At 43.4% G+C, this 16236-nt stretch overlaps 1 protein-coding gene across 1 annotated transcript in view; it reads right to left on the bottom strand.

The window, feature by feature from the left end:
- Positions 1–5791: 5791 nt before the first annotated feature.
- LOC142246431 (cytoplasmic phosphatidylinositol transfer protein 1-like) overlaps positions 5792–16236 on the bottom strand; it is a 59359-nt gene continuing 48914 nt past the window's right edge. The window contains exons 8-10 of the mRNA XM_075319485.1: positions 11116–11271; positions 8338–8401; positions 5792–6855 (exon numbers count right to left, since the gene is read on the bottom strand). Coding sequence (XP_075175600.1) covers positions 6566–6855; positions 8338–8401; positions 11116–11271 — 510 coding nt within the window. The 3' untranslated portion in view covers positions 5792–6565. The remainder of the gene's footprint in view (positions 6856–8337; positions 8402–11115; positions 11272–16236) is intronic.

Below are 16236 nucleotides of genomic sequence, written 5' to 3'. Positions count from 1 at the left end.
CATGCCCCCCCCAAACTATTTGTGGGGGTCCAAGGGAATGATCGTGTTACCCTCCTTTCTTGTAGTGACGACCCCTGACCTAATGTTTCTATTTGTTCCAATAAATTTCACAGCTTCGTGTCTGTAACATTATATTATATACTAGAAGGTGGCCGGATTCTACGCATCGGGTATTCTAGAATTTACGTATTGTGTAGTTCATGTATGATTTTTGTTATATATATATAGATGTTGTGTGTAGTTACCAAGTGTTTGTGTAGGCGCTGTACATGTTCTGAGTGTTGTCTGGGTGTGGCGGGGGGTGAGAGCGGTGTTGTTTGTGTGTTGCGTTGTTTGTGGAGCGCTGTGTGTCTGTAGCGTTGTGTGTGTGTGTGTTGCGCGGTTTGTGTGTGTGTGGTGTGTTTTGGGGGGAGGTATGTTTTGTGCAATGTGCGTGTTGTGCGGTATGTGCGTATATTTGTGTGTGCAGCGTTGTCTGTGTGTGTGGGTGTCTGTGTAGGGCAGCAGTTTGTGGTTCCCAGTGTGTGTGTGTGGTGTGGTGTGTTGTGCAGTGCGCGTATGTGTGTGTGTTGGGGGGAGGTGTGCACTTCCCATCGTGCTCCATCCCCCATGCAGCGCACTCCCCATCGTGCTCCATCCCGTATGCTGCGCACCCCCAATCGTGCTCCATCTCCCATCCTGCGCACTCCCAAACGTGCTCCATCCGCCATGCTGCGCACTCCCAAACGTGCTCCATCCGCCATGCAGCGCACTCCCCGTCGTGCTCCATCCCCCATGCTGCGCACTCCCAAACGTGCTCCATCCGCCATACTCCGCACTCCCCATCGTGCTGCATCCTCCATGCTGCACACTCCCAAACGTGCTCCATCCGCCATACTCCGCACTCCCCATCGTGCTGCATCCCCCATGCTGCGCACTCCCAAACGTGCTCCATCCGCCATGCTGCGCATTTCCAAACATGCTCCATCCGCCATGCTGCGCACTCCCAAACGTGCTCCATCCGCCATGCTGCGCACTCCCAAACGTGCTCCATCCGCCATGCTGCGCACTCCCAAACGTGCTCCATCCGCCATGCTGCGCACTCCCAAAGGTGCTCCATCCGCCATGCTGCGCCAGCATCAGCCTCTCCGTCTCCAGCATCAGCCTCCCCATCCCAGCCTTCCCCAGGTTCAGCCTCTCTCCTCTCAGCCTCCTCCAGCACGCCGTGCTCCTCTGCCGACACTCACAGATCCGATCGCATACACTCACACACACCCACACACACCCACCCGATCGCATACACTCACACATACACCCGATCGCATACACTCACACCCACCCGATCGCATACACTCACACACACCCGATCGCATACACTCACACACACCCGATCGCATACACTCACACATACACCCGATCGCATACACTCACACATACACCCGATCGCATACACTCACACATACACCCGATCGCATACACTCACACACACCCGATCGCATACACGCACACACACCCGATCGCATACACTCACACACAAAGACACACACACTGATGATATTGCACATACGCGCTGATACTCACAACATCCGGGGATATCACATGCTTCTGGCCATGTGATCCTCCGGCAGGTCCTGGAAGCTCACAGCACAATATCGCCGCCGAGAAGCAAGCGATATCCCAGGATGCTGTGAGTATGTGGATGCGATGTGATGTGTGTGTGTGAGTGTGATCTGATGTGTGTGTGTGTGTGTGTGTGCTTTTATGTGTCTGTATGTTCCGCAGCTGCAGGACCTTGATGTGTGGATGCGATGTGATGTGTGTGTGAGGTGTGTGTGAGAGTGAGTGTGAGCCGGTGTACACTGGTAACTATGATACACATCGGGTAACTAAGGGACCTTAGTTACCCGATGTGTATAATGGTTACCAGCTTTCACGGCCTCCGTCAAGATCCCAGCATCGCAAGGTTATGTCTGGCGCTGCCGGGATCCTGACGGAGCCGGTGTAGAAGCAAGCGATATCCCAGCATGTTGTGATGTGTGGATGTGATGTGTGAGGTGTGTGTGATCTGATGTGTGTGTACTCACCTGGGAATCGGAGCTCCGTGTCAGTTGGGCCAGAGCGAGCGTGCATTGCGTGAGGGGGGCGGGGCCTGCAGAGAGCCGGGGCAAGAGGCCAATCCGTGTGAGGGGGCGGGGCCATGGCGAGCCCAGCGGCCAATCAGCTTTGTGTCACCGTAAGGACACAATTTCGGAGCATGACAGACAGACAGACAGACAGACAGACAGAATAAGGCAATTATATATATAGATTATGTTCGTTTTTGGATTTAATGATATTCCAGAAGTGGACACTAGATGGAGACAGGGAGCTAGGATTCATTCCATCAGCGCAGAGTGCAGAGCGCCGATGTCATCAGTGACAACACTACTAGGTGATACATCGTCACAGGCGGCACAAAAAGAGGGTTCACCGCAATCACCATCCTGTCCAGACCGCTCTATGGCTGCTGTGCTACTTATTCAGAGAGGTACGGACTGGGAAAAGACGACATGTCACAACAGTGCCATATTACAGAGGCAGTATTATAGTAGTTATATTCTTGTACATAGGGGCAGTATTATAGTAGTTATATTCTTGTACATAGAGGGCAGTATTATAGTAGATATATTCTTGTACATAGGAGCAGTATTATAGTAGTTATATTCTTGTACATAGGGGCAGTATTATAGTAGTTATATTCTTGTACATAGGGGCAGTATTATAGTAGTTATATTCTTGTACATAGAGGCAGTATTATAGTAGTTATATTCTTCTACATAGGGGCAGTATTATAGTAGTTATATTCTTGTACATAGGGGCAGTATTATAGTAGTTATATTCTTGTACATAGGGGCAGTATTATAGTAGTTATATTCTTGTACATAGAGGGCAGTATTATAGTAGATATATTCTTGTACATAGGGGCAGTATTATAGTAGTTATATTCTTGTATATAGGAGCAGTATTATAGTAGTTATATTCTTGTACATAGGGGCAGTATTATAGTAGTTATATTCTTGTACATAGAGGCAGTATTATAGTAGTTATATTCTTCTACATAGGGGCAGTATTATAGTAGTTATATTCTTGTATATAGGAGCAGTATTATAGTAGTTATATTCTTGTACATAGGGGCAGTATTATAGTAGTTATATTCCTGTACATAGAAGTATTATAGTAGTTATATTCTTGTATATAGGGGGCAGTATTATAGTGGTTATATTCTTGTACATAGGGGCAGTATTATAGTAGTTATATTCTTGTACATAGGGGGCAGTATTATAGTAGTTATAGTCTTGTACATAGGTGGCAGTATTATAGTAGTTATATTCTTGTACATAGGGGCAGTATTATAGTAGTTATATTCTTGTACATAAAGTATTATAGTAGTTATATTCTTGTACATAGGGGCAGTATTATAGTAGTTATATTCTTGTATATAGGAGCAGTATTATAGTAGTTATATTCTTGTACATAGAAGTATTATAGTAGTTATATTCTTGTACATAGGGGCAGTATTATAGTAGTTATATTCTTGTACATAAAGTATTATAGTAGTTATATTCTTGTACATAGGGGCAGTATTATAGTAGTTATATTCTTGTATATAGGAGCAGTATTATAGTAGTTATATTCTTGTATATAGGAGCAGTATTATAGTAGTTATATTCTTGTACATAGGGGGCAGTATTATAGTAGTTATATTCCTGTACATAGGGGGCAGTGTTATAGTAGTTATATTCTTGTACATAGGGGGCAGTATTATAGTAGTTATATTCTTGTACATAGGGGCAGTATTATAGTAGTTATATTCTTGTACATAAAGTATTATAGTAGTTATATTCTTGTACATAAAGTATTATAGTAGTTATATTCTTGTACATAGGGGCAGTATTATAGTAGTTATATTCTTGTACATAGGGGCAGTATTATAGTAGTTATATTCTTGTACATAGGGGCAGTATTATAGTAGTTATATTCTTGTACATAAAGTATTATAGTAGATATATTCTTGTACATAGGGGGAAGTATTATAGTAGTTATAGTCTTGTACATAAAGTATTATAGTAGTTATATTCTTGTACATAGGGGCAGTATTATAGTAGTTATATTCTTGTACATAGGGGCAGTATTATAGTAGTTATATTCTTGTACATAGGGGCAGTATTATAGTAGATATATTCTTGTACATAGGGGCAGTATTATAGTAGTTATATTCTTGTATATAGGAGCAGTATTATAGTAGTTATATTCTTGTACATAGAGGCAGTATTATAGCAGTTATAGTCTTCTACATAGTGGCAGTATTATAGTAGTTATATTCTTGTATATAGGGGCAGTATTATAGTAGTTATATTCTTGTATATAGGAGCAGTATTATAGTAGTTATATTCTTGTATATAGGGGGCAGTATTATAGTAGTTATATTCTTGTACATAGGGGCAGTAGTATAGTGGTTATATTCTTGTACATAGGGGCAGTATTATAGTAGTTATATTCTTGTACATAGGGGGCAGTATTATAGTAGTTATATTCCTGTACATAGGGGGCAGTATTATAGTAGTTATATTCTTGTACATATGGGGCAGTATTATAGTAGTTATATTCCTGTACATAGGGGGCAGTATTATAGTAGTTATATTCTTGTACCTAGGGGGCAGTATTATAGTAGTTATATTCCTGTACATAGGGGCAGTATTATAGTAGTTATATTCTTGTACATAGGAGCAGTATTATAGTAGTTATATTCTTGTACATAGAGGCAGTATTATAGTAGTTATATTCTTGTACATAGGGGGCAGTATTATAGTAGTTATAGTCTTGTACATAGGGGGCAGTATTATAGTAGTTATAGTCTTGTACATAGGGGCAGTATTATAGTAGTTATATTCTTGTACATAGGGGGCAGAATTATAGTAGTTATATTCTTGTACATAGGAGGCAGTATTATAGTAGTTATATTCTTGTACATAGGAGCAGTATTATAGTAGTTATATTCTTGTACATAGGGGCAGTATTATAGTACTTATATTCTTGTACATAGGGGGCAGTATTATAGTAGTTATAGTCTTGTACATAGGAGGCAGTATTATAGTAGTTATATTCTTGTACATAGGAGCAGTATTATAGTACTTATATTCTTGTACATAGGGAGCAGTATTATAGTAGTTATATTCCTGTATATTGGGAGCCATTATTCTTTAGGTTATGGTACAGATGTTTTCACAGCCTAATTGTGAAGAATATCCCCTCGGGTCGTCCCTCGGGCTTTGAGTCTTGGTGTCTCGTCTTCCGTTGCGGATGACGCCGGGGTCAGGCCCCGTGTATGTCAGGAAGCGTGTGACGTGATTCTTGCTGGCAGCTATCACCGCCGCCGGCTGACATGGATTTTTAATGACACATAAACATCTTCCTTCTGCGAGTTATAAATCACAGATCCTTTTTTCTCGCCGGTGACAGAGATACAACACTGGATCCGGGTGAACGATCATCACATAATGCAGAGCTGTGTTGTGATTGGCCTAGATTTAGCCCTGGGCAGGACTGCAGTGGCCAATCACATACTGGACACCCCCTTTAAATCCCACCTTATTGAAGTCCGTGCTCGCTGTACACAGGAGGTCGGTCTTCCCTGGTTCTCGCTCTTTCTTGGAGCTGTGTTGCCTCTGTTTTGTAGTTTCCATTCACTGACAGTAGCAGAGCTCGCCGATATTGGTAACGAGGAGTCTATTACAAAATCTGCAGAACTCTTTCTTACGCAATAATTAGGCTTTATTTACAGGGAAGTGGAAAACATATTCCAAGAAGGTGCAGAAAACCGCGACCTGTCCCCCCCCCCCGGAAGGCGCCGGAATCGTAAGCTCGGCCGCTAAGGGGTCGTTTCATAAACTTCATCCCAAAAATCGATATTATAAAAGTCATCAATACTGGAATTATCGGGAGCGACAGCGGCGCCGACCTTTAGGACTATGGTCACGCTCTTTGGACGAATTTTAGGCGCAAATATATATATAAAAAGATAAAATAAGTCAAAATAAAAAATGTCGGATAATCATAGATCAGTTGTAGCGGATATCACCACAGCACAAAAAGAAGGACAACAAGAATCAATGATTGTCGGGGGGAAATCTATGGCGGAGCTGATGAGTGCCCCCTGGTGGGTAGAACCGTGGGCATCAATGGAGGTTCTATAAGAGATTGGATACCGGGAGCCGATACATTCTACGACGCTGCTGAAGATTTATATATATCTCCAGTCCAATGTCACCAGGGGGGAGATAAATACAGGGACGGGGGGGGGTAGACTGAGTAAAAATCTATACAAGTCCGGACTGACAGGAGGCAACATGGCGCTCGCCATACTCCGTCTTCTGACTCTAGGCTCAGATGAGACACTTCATCACGAAAGGTTGAAGAAGCCGACACCGGTAAGGTTCGTCGTCACGTCCTCTCCATCTTACAGGGTTGTCTGGAAAAATCTTTTCCGTTTGTAGGGAATGGGTGATCCCTATGGTGGGGGAGCAGCGCTGGAGGCCGTGCCTGGGCTTCAGCTGTCGGTGCTCGTAGGGGACAGGTGGTTGCTGGACGGGCCGTTGGCTCGTTCTCGGAGTTCGGGCAGGGTGAGGGTATCTGGCGCCGAGGTCTTGCGTTGTCGATCCTTGGGGAGGGTGAGGAACTCCGGAGGATCGCCGGTGATCGGGGTGGCCGGGGCGCTGCGAATGGCTGGGAAATGGCTCTCCGGAGTGATAGTGATGGTCGGGGCCACTGGGCCGATTTTCTCGTTTGTGGCCGCCTGGGTCTCCTTCTCGTATTCCCGAACTTCTGCCATGGTCATTCCTACGAAAAAGGAGGGACGGTTAATAGAGAACAAAAAAGACCCCACCCCAAAATATCTACAGCCCCTGGTCAACGTGGTCACATCGGTAGTCCGGGTTTGCCGGAGAGATTCGGCCACCATGAGCTATGGATGTGGCCAGCCCCTGGTCAGGTGGCCACATAAGTAGTCCAGGTTTGACGGAGAGGTATGGCCACCATGAGCTATGGATGTGGCCAGCCCCTGGTCAGGTGGTCATGTCGGTAGTCCGAGTTTGCCAGCGAGGTTCGGTCACCATGAGCTATGGATGTGGCCAGCCCCTGGTCAGGTGGTCATGTCGGTAGTCCGAGTTTGCCAGCGAGGTTCGGTCACCATGAGCTATGGATGTGGCCAGCCCCTGGTCAGGTGGCCACTTAAGTAGTCCGGGTTTGCCAGCGAGGTTCGGCCACCATGAGTTATGGATGTGGCCAGCCCCTGGTCAGGTGGTCATATCGGTAGTCCGGGTTTGCCAGCGAGGTTTGGTCACCATGAGCTATGGATGTGGCCAGCTCCTGGTCAGGTGGTCACATTGATAGTCCGGGATTACAGGAGAGGTTCGCCCATCATGAGCTATGGATGTGGTTATCCCCTGTTCAGGTGGTCAAATTGGTAGTCCAGGTTTGCCGAAGAGGTTCAGCCACCATGAGCTCTGGATGTGGCCAGCCCCTGGTCAGGTGGTCACATTGGTAGTCCAGGTTTGCTGGACAGGTTCGGCCACCACGAGCACTGGATATGGCCAGCCCCTGGTCAGGTGGTCACGGCTGTAGTCTGAATTTGCCGGAGAGGTTCGGCCACCATGAGCTATGGATGTGGCCAGCTCCTGGTCAGGTGGTCACGTCTGTAGTCCGGATTTGCCGGACAGGTTCGGCCACCATGAGTTATGGATGTGGCCACTGGACTAGTTTGATCTTAACCTCAAAAATACCCCCAAATCCCCCCAGAGTCCCAGTCGCCATATCTGGGATGACGGAAGCGTCAGGATATTACCCGGTATTGGATTTAGGTTTTATTTCTGCGGCGCTCGGCCGTATATTAGGTTATGTTGGATTACGGGGCGCCCCCGACGTATCGCTCTCATACACATTATACTGGGAATCGCTCCGCTGTCACCCAGAGGAAACGGGAATCGTGTTACACAAATAACAGCCGCGGCTCACATATGGACAGACTGGTCCCCGGAGCTTACACTCAATTTCATCCTCCGTGAACGATATTACAGAAAGCGGTAACCAGAGAGGCTCCGAGCGGAAGATTTCACCTCCAGCGACCGGCGCCGGCTCATTACACATCAGACGGTAAGAAAAGCCGAAAACCGCAATATAACAGACGCTAAGAAAGGAGCCGATCAGAAGAAATAAGCTTCCGACTGCCGGAACTACAGCCCCCGAAACAGTCACCGAGGACCGGAGAAAATGGGGGCGACCACTCCGAGAATAACCAAAATATACAAGAGAAGGGTCACCTACCGTACCACTCATCCAACCAGGCGAAGGCCTGACGGTGCCCGACAATCAGCAGATCCCGGATCACCTGAGGACAGAAAACAAAATCAAAAGAACATAGGGAACATAATATACTGCCCCCTATGTACAAGAATATAACTACTATAATACTGCCCCTATTTACAAGAATATAACTACTATAATACTGCCCCCTATGTACAAGAATATAACTACTATAATACTGCCCCTATGTACAAGAATATAACTACTATAATACTGTCCCTATGTACAAGAATATAACTACTATAATACTGCCCCTATGTACAAGAATATAACTACTATAATACTGCCCCTATGTACAAGAATATAACTACTATAATACTGCTCCTATGTACAAGAATATAACTACTATAATACTGCCCCTATGTACAAGAATATAACTACTATAATACTGCCCCTATGTACAAGAATATAACTACTATAATACTGCCCTATGTACAAGAATATAACCACTATAATACTGCCCCCTATATACAAGAATATAACTACTATAATACTGCCCCTATGTACAAGAATATAACTACTATAATACTGCCCCCTATGTACAAGAATATAACTACTATAATACTGCCCTATGTACAAGAATATAACCACTATAATACTGCCCCCTATATACAAGAATATAACTACTATAATACTGCCCCCTATATACAAGAATATAACCACTATAATACTGCCCCCTATGTACAAGAATATAACTACTATAATACTGCCCCTATGTACAAGAATATAACTACTATAATACTGCCCCCTATGTACAAGAATATAACTACTATAATACTGCCCCCTATGTACAAGAATATAACTACTATAATACTGCCCCTATGTACAAGAATATAACTACTATAATACTGCCCCCTATGTACAAGAATATAACTACTATAATACTGCCCCCTATGTACAAGAATATAACTACTATAATACTGCCCCCTATGTACAAGAATATAACTACTATAATACTGCCCCCTATGCACAAGAATATAACTACTATAATACTGCCCCTATGTACAAGAATATAACTACTATAATACTGCCCCCTATTTACAGGAATATAACCACTATAATACTGCCCCCTATGTACAAGAATATAACTACTATAATACTGCCCCCTATGTACAAGAATATAACTACTATAATACTGCCCCCTATGTACAAGAATATAACTACTATAATACTGCCCCCTATGTACAAGAATATAACTACTATAATACTGCCCCCTATGTACAAGAATATAACTACTATAATACTGCCCCCTATGTACAGGAATATAACCACTATAATACTGCCCCCTATGTACAAGAATATAACTACTATAATACTGCCCCCTATGTACAGGAATATAACCACTATAATACTGCCCCCTATGTACAAGAATATAACTACTATAATACTGCCCCCTATGTACAAGAATATAACTACTATAATACTGCTCCTATGTACAAGAATATAACTACTATAATACTGCCCCTATATACAAGAATATAACTACTATAATACTGCCCCTATGTACAAGAATATAACTACTATAATACTGCCCCTATGTACAAGAATATAACTACTATAATACTGCCCCCTATATACAAGAATATAACTACTATAATACTGCTCCTATGTACAAGAATATAACTACTATAATACTGCCCCCTATATACAAGAATATAACTACTATAATACTGCTCCTATGTACAAGAATATAACTACTATAATACTGCCCCCTATGTACAAGAATATAACTACTATAATACTGCCCCTATGTACAAGAATATAACTACTATAATACTGCCCCTATGTACAAGAATATAACTACTATAATACTGCTCCTATGTACAAGAATATATCTACTATAATACTGCCCCTATGTACAAGAATATAACTACTATAATACTGCTCCTATGTACAAGAATATATCTACTATAATACTGCCCCTATGTACAAGAATATAACTACTATAATACTGCTCCTATGTACAAGAATATAACTACTATAATACTGCCCCTATGTACAAGAATATATCTACTATAATACTGCCCCCTATATACAAGAATATAACCACTATAATACTGCCCCTATGTACAAGAATATAACTACTATAATACTGCCCCCTATGTACAAGAATATAACTACTATAATACTGCCCCTATGTACAAGAATATAACTGCTATAATACTGCCCCTATGTACAAGAATATAACTACTATAATACTGCTCCTATGTACAAGAATATAACTACTATAATACTGCTCCTATGTACAAGAATATAACTACTATAATACTGCTCCTATGTACAAGAATATAACTACTATAATACTGCCCCTATGTACAAGAATATAACTACTATAATACTGCTCCTATGTACAAGAATATAACTACTATAATACTGTCCCCTATGTACAAGAATATATCTACTATAATACTGCCCCCTATATACAAGAATATAACTACTATAATACTGCCCCTATGTACAAGAATATAACTGCTATAATACTGCCCCTATGTACAAGAATATAACTACTATAATACTGCTCCTATGTACAGGAATATAACTACTATAATACTGCCCCCTATGTACAAGAATATAACTACTATAATACTGCCCCCTATGTACAAGAATATAACTACTATAATACTGCTCCTATGTACAGTCAGTATATATATATATATATGTGTGTGTACACTGCTTGGGTCACACCTCGGGTCCCCCTCACTTGTCTCGGTCCTCGCTCTCCTCCTCTCGATCACGCACCTTGTGCACAAACTGCTCCACTCGTGTCTGGAGACCCCACACTTCAAACTTGACATTGACGAGTTTGTAGGAGCACATAATGGGCTGCGCCTCACACCTCCATCCCTCCTTCAGGGGTCCGCGCCCCGTCCTACTGGAGACGAAATGCCTGAGATCCTACAACAGAGGAGATGATGGGGGTCACGGTGACATCGCTCAGTGACAGGAGCTGGATATTCGAAGCGAGCGGGGGCAACGTATACAAGGAGGATCATACAGGGAAGGGGGTGATGTATACAGGGGGATTATACAGAGAGGGGGTGATGTATACAGGGGGATTATACAGAGAGGGGGTGATGTATACAGGGGGATTATACAGAGAGGGGGTGATGTATACAGGGGGATTATACAGAGAGGGGGTGATGTATACAGGGGGATTATACAGAGAGGGGGGTGATGTATACAGGGAGATTATACAGAGAGGGGGTGATGTATACAGGGGGATTATACAGAGAGGGGGGGGATGTATACCGGGGGATTATACAGAGAGGGGGGGGATGTATACCGGGGGATTATACAGGGAAGGGGGTGATGTATACAGAGGGATTATACAGAGAGGGGGTGATGTATACAGGGGGATTATACAGAGAGGGGGTGATGTATACAGGGGGATTATACAGAGAGGGGGGTGATGTATACAGGGGGATTATACAGAGAGGGGGTGATGTATACAGGGAGATTATACAGAGAGGGGGGGGATGTATACCGGGGGATTATACAGAGAGGGGGGGATGTATACCGGGGGATTATACAGAGAGGGGGGGATGTATACAGGGGGATTATACAGAGAGGGGGGGATGATGTATACAGGGGGATTATACAGAGGGGGGAATGATGTATACAGGGGGATTATACAGAGAGGGGGTGATGTATGCAGGGGGATTATACAGAGAGGGGGTGATGTATACAGGGGGATTATACAGAGAGGGGGTGATGTATACAGAGGGATTATACAGAGAGGGGGGTGATGTATACAGGGGGATTATACAGAGAGGGGGGTGATGTATACAGTGGGATTATACAGAGAGGGGGTGATGTATGCAGGGGGATTATACAGAGAGGGGGTGATGTATACAGGGGGATTATACAGAGAGGGGGTGATGTATACAGAGGGATTATACAGAGAGGGGGGGTGATGTATACAGGGGGATTATACAGAGAGGGGGTGATGTATACAGGGGGATTATACAGAGAGGGGGTGATGTATACAGGGGGATTATACAGAGAGGGGGTGATGTATACAGGGGGATTATACAGAGAGGGGGTGATGTATACAGAGGGATTATACAGAGAGGGGGTGATGTATACAGGGGGATTATACAGAGAGGGGGTGATGTATACAGAGGGATTATACAGAGAGGGGGTGATGTATACAGGGGGATTATACAGAGAGGGGGGTGATGTATACAGGGGGATTATACAGAGAGGGGGGGATGATGTATACAGGGGGATTATACAGAGAGGGGGTGATGTATACAGAGGGATTATACAGAGAGGGGGTGATGTATACAGGGGGATTATACAGAGAGGGGGGGATGTATACAGGGGGATTATACAGAGAGGGGGTGATGTATACAGAGGGATTATACAGAGAGGGGGTGATGTATACAGGGGGATTATACAGAGAGGGGGGGATGTATACAGGGGGATTATACAGAGAGGGGGTTGATGTATACAGGGGGATTATACAGAGAGGGGGGTGATGTATACAGGGGGATTATACAGAGAGGGGGCTGCTGTATACGGGGGTGGTATGTACACAGTATAGCAGCTCTGGCATTAATTGTGGTAGTCAAGCTGTAACGTATGCTGCTAATAAAGATTATTCATACAGGGGAGTATATAAAATATATATATATGAGAGGATAGATGTGTGCTGTATAGAGGGTATATAATATATATATATATATATATATATATAGGATAGATGCGTGCTGTATATAGGGTATATATAGAGGATATAGACGGGCTGTATAGAGGGTATATATAGAGGATAGATGCGGGGTGTATAGAGGGTATATATAGAGGATAGATGTGTGCTGTATAGAGGGTATATATAGAGGATAGATGCGGGCTGTATAGAGGGTATATATAGAGGATAGATGCGGGCTGTATAGAGGGTATATATAGAGGAGAGGATATATGCGTGCTGTATAGAGGGTATATATAGATGATAGATGCGTGCTGTATAGAGGGTATATATAGAGGATAGATGCGGGCTGTATAGAGGGTATATATAGAGGATAGATGCGGGCTGTATAGAGGGTATATATAGAGGATATATGCGTGCTGTATAGAGGGTATATATAGAGGAGAGGATATATGCGTGCTGTATAGAGGGTATATATAGAGGATAGATGCGGGCTGTATAGAGGGTATATATAGAGGATAGATGCGGGCTGTATAGAGGGTATATATAGAGGATAGATGCGTGCTGTATAGTGGGTATATATAGAGGATAGATGCGGGCTGTATAGAGGGTATATATAGAGGATAGATGCGGGCTGTATAGAGGGTATATATAGAGGATAGATGCGGGCTGTATAGAGGGTATATATAGAGGATAGATGCGGGCTGTATAGAGGGTATATATAGAGGAGAGGATAGATGCGGGCTGTATAGAGGGTATATATAGAGGAGAGGATATATGCGTGCTGTATAGAGGGTATATATAGATGATAGATGCGGGCTGTATAGAGGGTATATATAGAGGAGATGATATGCGTGCTGTATAGAGGGTATATATAGAGGATAGATGCGGGCTGTATAGAGGGTATATATAGAGGATATATGCGTGCTGTATAGAGGGTATATATAGAGGAGAGGATATATGCGTGCTGTATAGAGGGTATATATATATATATATATATATATATATATATATATATATATATATATATAGAGGATAGATGCGGGCTGTATAGAGGGTATATATAGAGGATCGATGCGGGCTGTATAGAGGGTATATATAGAGGATAGATGCGGGCTGTATAGAGGGTATATATAGAGGATATATGCGTGCTGTATAGAGGGTATATATAGAGGAGAGGATATATGTGTGCTGTATAGAGGGTATATATAGAGGATAGATGCGGGCTGTATAGAGGGTATATATAGAGGAGATGATATGCGTGCTGTATAGAGGGTATAAATAGAGGATAGATGCGGGCTGTATAGAGGGTATATATAGAGGAGAGGATATATGCGGGCTGTATAGAGGGTATATATAGAGGAGAGGATATATGCGTGCTGTATAGAGGGTATATATAGAGGATATATGCGGGCTGTATAGAGGGTATATATAGAGGATAGATGCGGGCTGTATAAAGGGTATATATAGAGGAGAGGATATATGCGTGCTGTATAGAGGGTATATATAGAGGAGAGGATATATGCGTGCTGTATAGAGGGTATATATAGAGGATAGATGCGTGCTGTATAGAGGGTATATATAGAGGATAGATGCGGGCTGTATAGAGGGTATATATAGAGGATAGATGCGGGCTGTATAAAGGGTATATATAGAGGAGAGGATATATGCGTGCTGTATAGAGGGTATATATAGAGGAGAGGATATATGCGTGCTGTATAGAGGGTATATATAGAGGATAGATGCGTGCTGTATAGAGGGTATATATAGAGGATAGATGCGGGCTGTATAGAGGGTATATATAGAGGATATATGCGGGCTGTATAGAGGGTATATATAGAGGATATATGCGGGCTGTATAGAGGGTATATATAGAGGATAGATGCGGCTGTATAGAGGGTATATATAGAGGATAGATGCGGGCTGTATAGAGGGTATATATAGAGGATAGATGCGGGCTGTATAGAGGGTATATATAGAGGAGAGGATAGATGCGGCTGTATAGAGGGTATATATAGAGGAGAGGATAGATACGGGCTGTATAGAGGGTATATATAGAGGATATATGCGGGCTGTATAGAGGGGGAGGATAGATGCGGGCTGTATAGAGGGTATATATAGAGGATAGATGCGGGCTGTATAGAGGGTATATATAGAGGAGAGGATAGATACGGGCTGTATAGAGGGTATATATAGAGGATATATGCGGGCTTTATAGAGGGGGAGGATAGATGCGGGCTGTATAGAGGGTATATATAGAGGATAGATGCGGGCTGTATAGAGGGTATATATAGAGGAGAGGATAGATGCGGCTGTATAGAGGGTATATATAGAGGAAAGGATAGATACAGGCTGTATAGAGGGTATATATAGAGGATAGATGCGGGCTGTATAGAGGGGGAGGATAGATGCGGGCTGTATAGAGGGTATATATAGAGGATAGATGCGTGCTGTATAGTGGGTATATATAGAGGATAGATGCGGGCTGTATAGAGGGTATATATAGAGGATAGATGCGGGCTGTATAGAGGGTATATATAGAGGAGAGGATAGATGCGGCTGTATAGAGGGTATATATAGAGGAGAGGATAGATACGGGCTGTATAGAGGGTATATATAGAGGATATATGCGGGCTGTATAGAGGGGGAGGATAGATGCGGGCTGTATAGAGGGTATATATAGAGGATATATGCGGGCTGTATAGAGGGGGAGGATAGATGCGGGCTGTATAGAGGGTATATATAGAGGATAGATGCGGGCTGTATAGAGGGTATATATAGAGGATAGATGCGGGCTGTATAGAGGGGGAGGATAGATGCGGGCTGTATAGAGGGGGAGGATAGATGCGGGCTGTATAGAGGGTATATATAGAGGATATATGCGGGCTGTATAGAGGGGGAGGATAGATGCGGGCTGTATAGAGGGTATATATAGAGGATAGATGCGGGCTGTATAGAGGGTATATATAGAGGATAGATGCGGGCTGTATAGAGGGGGAGGATAGATGCGGGCTGTATAGAGGGTATATATAGAGGATAGATGCGGGCTGTATAGAGGGTATATATAGAGGATAGATGCGGGCTGTATAGAGGGGGAGGATAGATGCGGGCTGTATAGAGGGGGAGGATAGATGCGGGCTGTATAGAGGGTATATATAGAGGATAGATGCGGGCTGTATAGAGGGGGAGTCTCGCTGTGTTCTCCGGATAAG

The sequence above is a fragment of the Anomaloglossus baeobatrachus genome, chromosome 7, assembly GCF_048569485.1.
Source record: "Anomaloglossus baeobatrachus isolate aAnoBae1 chromosome 7, aAnoBae1.hap1, whole genome shotgun sequence".
NCBI lineage: Eukaryota > Metazoa > Chordata > Amphibia > Anura > Aromobatidae > Anomaloglossus > Anomaloglossus baeobatrachus.
Note: the sequence above shows the minus strand (reverse complement) of the source record. Positions and strands in the feature narration are given on the sequence as shown.